The sequence below is a fragment of the Pygoscelis adeliae genome, unplaced genomic scaffold (genome assembly GCF_000699105.1).
Source record: "Pygoscelis adeliae isolate BGI_AS28 unplaced genomic scaffold, ASM69910v1 Scaffold7, whole genome shotgun sequence".
Lineage (NCBI taxonomy): Eukaryota > Metazoa > Chordata > Aves > Sphenisciformes > Spheniscidae > Pygoscelis > Pygoscelis adeliae.
The window spans coordinates 2,864,107-2,870,381 of NW_008825268.1; the positions used below are offsets into that span (position 1 = coordinate 2,864,107).

General features: G+C 43.2%; 1 protein-coding gene across 1 annotated transcript in view; it reads left to right on the plus strand.

Annotated features, from left to right (window-relative positions):
* Positions 1 to 157: 157 nt before the first annotated feature.
* The window catches only part of ACADL (acyl-CoA dehydrogenase, long chain), a 23,941-nt gene continuing 17,823 nt past the window's right edge, over positions 158 to 6,275 (plus strand). Inside the window, exon 1 of the mRNA XM_009329671.1 lies at positions 158 to 282. Coding sequence (XP_009327946.1) covers positions 158 to 282 — 125 coding nt within the window. The remainder of the gene's footprint in view (positions 283 to 6,275) is intronic.

The window sequence follows — 6,275 nt, forward strand, 5'->3', positions numbered from 1 at the left end:
ACATGAATTTGCCCAGTTCAGCAGTAGCTTCCATCACACCGTTTCTGCCAAATTTGGTGCTACTCTCTTACATACAGACCGATTCTTTCCCAGCCCCTTGCTAAACTGGGGATAAGAAAATTCACTTTTCTATTTGCCTGGACTAATAGGTGCAGCCATGGCTGATCAACAGCTCCTGGTCTCTGTGTCTAACAGAATTAGCACAAAGCATGGGAACGAGTTCACACCACAAGCTGAAACCAAGACCTCTCGAGCTCCTTTCACACCACCAACATTGTATTGGTGAGAATGTTTGTGGTTAACGGCTGAGTTAGGCTGGATTTCAGCAGAAGACCTGTGGAGGAAATGGTGAACAGCTCGTTGGAGCTACTGCATCTAAACCCGCAGTGATTGTTAATTGAAAAAAAAGTGTTGAAATGATACATATGTATTCTGCCCATAAAAAACCTATGTTAAAAGAGCAGAAAAGCTACAGAATTTAGGATTATCAAACCCTAGCATCGAAGTTACTTGGCACTTATAAAGAAAGAGTGGTTCATGAAGATGGATCTCAGTGCTATCTTTATCATTTGAGCTCTATTAAACCAGCCAAATGGAGCAGCTTTCTCCCAAATACTAAACAAATAATGAACATGAAGTCTGAAACTGTAAGCATTGATATTGCTTGAACAGAGACACTTTAAAATACTATTGGAAGTGCTTATTGCCACCACACAGGATGCCACTCATTTTGATTCTGATATAATAAAAAGTACAGAAGTATATTTTCATCCTTATACAAATACAATACTGATTACACATATAGGGAGTAGCCCTGTTCTGGGAGATGATGCCATATTTGCACAGCCCTTTTTCACCCAATACTTTCAACCTTCAGCAATACCTTAAGTACATTAATGTCTGCTGTGTTCAGCAAATGCTTTTATGTGCCTTTTATATTCACAACCTACCGCTCTGATCTATGTTACTTGAAAATTAAGCGCATTTTTAATGGTCTGCAGCTGATTTACATAGGACAACAGCCCTGATCAAGAGAATAACTTTGCTGAAATTTTGAATTCTTCACAGCCACCTTTAAGAACTTGCTGTTCCTGTGCCACATGCTAAAGTGAACGCAGACTGATGAACATCTGAGTAGCTGAAGTCTCCTTCTTTGGTACCAGACTTAACAAATTCTCCCTACAGAAGAAACCAGGACTTCAGTCTGTAACTTCCATCTTCACTGGGAGTGCTCCATGAAACAGCTGCTCTTCTTGAGCTTTGGTAGAAGTGATTTTGAAATAATTTACTGAGCAACTCGTACAGTCCTGCTCCAAATCAGTACTGCCACATTCTGAAAACTGCTGACAGCTATCCAACTAACAGACAAAGACGTGCCAGCACAGACTTCAGGCCAGCATCCTAGATTGGCAACCCTTCTTAAACTTGATAGTTTGAAGTTTCATGTTAAAAGACCTGGGGAAACAAAATCTTGTCCCATGGTGAGAGATCACCTGCCACCACCATCTTCAGGCCTGCCAAGTCATGTTCTCAGCTCATGAGACTCACACACTTGACTCCCACATCCCTCTCCCTGCTGATACCCAGCTATGGCTGGACCTCACACGCAGGTCTTGGAGGACTGTGGCATCTCTGGTGCTCCAAGGCACACGCTGAAGGAGCTGCCTCTCCTGGTAGTGGTGTGCCTATATGCCACATGTGGTCAGAGAGCGAGAGCACAATTGCGGTGCTCTGCCAGGATGGAGGAATGAGAGCTGGTTACCAGGGGCCCATGCCCTGAGGAGGCCCACTTGAAGGCACGCGCATCAGCTGCAGGCCGTCTCTCTCTGTCACATTGTCTCGCACCCACATGACTAACACTGTGTGACCCCATGCAAAGGCATACTAAGGAGAGTCACATATCAAGGGAGAAGTAAGCCGAGAGCTCTGCATCTTATTCCAGCTCGCCCTGCATTATAATGCCAACACAAAAAGGTTGGATGAAGAACATGCAGGTCCCCTGATGGGCAGACGTGCTAAATTGGCACCTGGGTTCTTCTTGAAAGAAGACAGCACATAAGCTTTAAATAACCTACTCAGAAACCAAACCTCTAGGCTATTCATATCAGACATATGATATGAATATGGACACACTCTTCACAACACAGACTGAAAGTCTAAAAAGGGATAAAGTGCCTTGTGAGAAGGGTCAGTGCTGTCCCTTGCTGTATTTTCAAAACTTCTGGTCAGATCCTGCAGCTTGGCTTTACAGACAGTATCGCTATCTCATGTAGCAAGACAGAGGAATACACATAACCATAGCTCTTTTAACAGGAGTCTCTATTATCCAAATACATAGACAGCCATCTGGCAGAAATCACCTTCAGGGCTTGTACATGGTGTTTACCAGCTGTCAGAGGACCTCTTTTGAATGACTGATCAGCCAAGAACAACATACCTATAAGCAGTTCTTCCACTTCAGATTCATACCTTGGATACCCAAAATTATTTAAAAGCCAAGTACATGCCAATGGCACAGGAAAAGAACTGAGAAAAATTAGGACATTTGCATCCAAGGGCTGCATTAACTGGTAGTTTTCCACATGAAGTTGTCTGTTATCAAAACCAAATCCAACACACCTCGCCCTGGAGGAGAACACTCTTCCACAGCAACAGATGCTGCTGCAGACGTAATAGGACTAATGATGTCCCAGCTCAGGAATACACATGGAAAGTTGTAGGTGACTTATTTGACAGAAAAAATGCATGCAATGAGATTTGTTTGCTCAATTTCTTTAAAATTTCTTTTACTTGCAGTGGGAATGAAAGACGGTGAAGAATATCTCTTCTAAAAAAAGATAAGTCCTTTTATATGGCTGTTCTGACCTGAATATACCTGTACAGTCTTCATGTCTGGAGAACAGGTACTTCTCAGATGAACAACAGGAACATCAATTTTGACCAAAACAAATTTCATTTCAACCTGTCTTACCCACAGAGCTTCACTTGAACACTTTTTCTCCAGGTAACCTACAACTCCCTTATTTGCTAACTTTGTATCTTGCAAGGCCACGTGCATTTTTTTTCAGCAAGATAACGCTTTAAATTACATTCACTGTAGTAAACATGTTAGACATTGTTCCCAACAAAGCAGGCACTGAAGAGAATACAGATCCTTTCCAGCTGTAGCAATGACCTATTAACACTGAAAATCATAAAAAAAGAACATAAATGGGTGACTCAAAAGAGACTCTTCAACCAAACCAATCTGTAACAAAGCCCAAATGTCACAGAGTCCTCAGGTCAGGGCAGTAACACACTGTACGGGAGCCCACTGACTTGGTGTCTTTACATCATGCTGGCAACACTTCTAATACAAGAGGGGTGGATATTGCTAGTGCTGGGTATGACTGGAGGATACAGTGTTTACCTGTGTAACACAGACATCTCTAGCAGTTTGGAGTCTCAAAGGAAAAAGTCTACCACTAACCACACAATATGAGAGCAGGAGAGCTACTAATTTGGGAGAATTTACACCCGATAACATACAGCAAACTGTATTCCTCCCCTGAGCCATCTGTACCAGAGGTCAGGAAGGACGGAGAGGCCATTTATTGGTATGGGAGATAACCATAACAAAGAGAAAGCATCACCATGAAGAGGGGGAAAATCAGAATTAGATACTCACCCTGTGACTATGCCCACATGAGGAATGGAGGTGTAGGGACTAGACTGCACTAGAAGGGGTACACCACTGTCACTTAACCCTGGCTATGTTGTGTCTCTGTAAAGTCCTATTAGGCTGCTGTAAGAAAAGCACAATCCCAAACTGAAAACAGCATCTAGAAGGAGGCCAACAACGCATTTGCACTCTCTGTCCTGCTGCAGTACTCTGTTTTCTGCCAAGCACGTGCAAAAAAAAAAAAATCATTCTTCTTAATGTCCAATTTTTTACAATCACCCTTCTTCCCAAAAAAACTGGTATGAAAAACGTCAATCGGTTTGCCGCTGCCTGAGGCATTTCCTGATCCCAGGAACCGATACTTGAAACCTGGACAATGTTTGCTTTTCTGTGGCTTAGGGCAGGATCTACCATCTCTCAGCCCCCTTATCACTTTACCCTGTGCGTGGGTGATGGGATATGTCCTGCCAGGTTTTCTTGCTGCAACAAAGCTGCCAAGACTGTAAACTGGGTGACCAGGGCATCCCCGGGAATGCAAACCTCCGTTAGCCCTCCTGCCTGCTAACAGACCCAAGACCAAGGTGCTGAGCTCACCCTGGAGCCAACGCCAGCCCAAGAAGGGCACTCCCTAGGAGGATCTACCTGACGGGACCTCATAGGCATGCCCAAATCTTACCTCTGGGCACCCAGATTCAGTAATTCCCATTAAACTCTGTTCTACATCTTTCCTCTCAACTGCCCCTGCATGGTTCCTTCCTGCCTACTCTGCTATAATATGAGACCAGGCTCCCAAATGAAAAAGTAGTACAAGTTTTCAGGCTGCAACTGTTTTTGTAACGTGGGTGCTTCTGGCTGTAAGTACAGACAGACAGCTCTCTGCATTGCCAGTAGTCCCACTGAAAACTCATATACCCTTTGAGAGGCAAGACTCCTTTCAGGCAGGCCCATCTATAGGAATAGCTATTCCTGTAGTGCCATCTTCTGGCCTAGGGTGTAGGAACACTATAGCTGAAAGTGGGACTGATCAAAAGAACATTTTTTCAATCTGTTAAAAAACATTACAACAGGTTTAGACTATGGATCAATACACAGAAACACCCAAACCACGGGAATCCTCTCAACAGATTATGTACAATTCACCTCCCAGTAAATTACTAGTTTTAAAATTACAAGATTTTGAAAAATATCTTCTGGGCCAATCTGCTTTGTGTTTTGAGCCATTACAATCTTGCTTTTCAGCTTTTGTTTTATTTCTCAACAAACATCAAGGCTCAAAACTCACTTTTTGTTTACAATTTTTGTGCCATCTCATGACTCGGGAAGGTAATGCCTGACGGTTCCCCACCACCACATGGGGAGTAAGGAAAGCATATAAAATCCCATTGATGGGGACTGTATATTATTTTAACCCAATCCTCATCACAATGATGATTGGTAACATCTATTTTCTTGTCAGTTTGTATCTCAGGGTTTTGTTGGTAAAGGAAGAAGATAGGAGCTCCTTTCTCAGTGAAAGATGCCCATTTACAGCTCAAAACTTTTGCGAACGGTTGACTCAGGAGAGTATTATCCCCCAGGCCTTGCCCCGTGCAGCAGGACAACCACACGAGCCGAAGGGAGGAAGAACTACAAGCAGACTGCTGAATCTTTATCCTTCCCCCACCTCCAGTGGTTTTCTCTTCCTGGAAGTAATGCTCTCTCCATCCTTTGGAAAGCCCCGGCACATAATAATCACAAAACACCTTCTTCAGGGAAGCAGCCCCCAGGGGAAAAAAAAAAAAAAAAAAAAAGCCTTCAGTTTGCAATTTCTCTTTCTATAGTCTTTCTTCTTCCAGTGAAAGTGTCTATAAAATTTTTAAAGGAAAGTAGGTTGCTAAAATGTACTTAATTTGCCATGATAGATTGAGTCCATGCTTCAGTGACTGTAATTGAATCTGTGACCTATTTCTTTAGTAAAGTAGAAATAGTCTCTTGGGTTTTTGTCACTACCATCTTTTAATGAAATTCAAAAAGACTGTCAAAATGTCTACACTTTTTCCACTAGTTGTTAATGTTATTACTTTACATTTTGTTACTTTTTAATTAATCTTAATAAACGTGTACATAGTCTACCTAGCAGTTGGAAATGGTAGACATCAATTCATCACTGTCACACAGTAAAGCAAAATTAACAGGACAGAAAGGGCATTGGAGGGAGGACGCAGCCACGGCAAAGGTGGGAGCGGCTCACGTCCAGCGCAATCACACCAACCCTGAATACATAATCCCCTTCGTCCTGGCGGCCACCTCACCCTTCCTGGGTGCGCCTGAGTCGCCTTTGCTCCCGCTCCCCTCTGTAACGTGATTTCAGAACTACATTAGAAAAATAATAATACAGATGTTTCATCATAATCCTGTTGTAAGCCCAGATGTATTAGAAGGGATTTATAACTGTAGGAACGCGGGAGCAGGGATGACTACAGGGGTGCGTGTTGCGAGCGGCTTTGGGCAGCAGCAAACCTTCCGCTCGCCAAAAAGAGCGAGCAGAGGAGCAACGCTGACAGAACCGACAAGCTGCCACTAAACGACCCGCAAAGAAAACGATAACAAATAAACACGATCAACCCACAAGCCT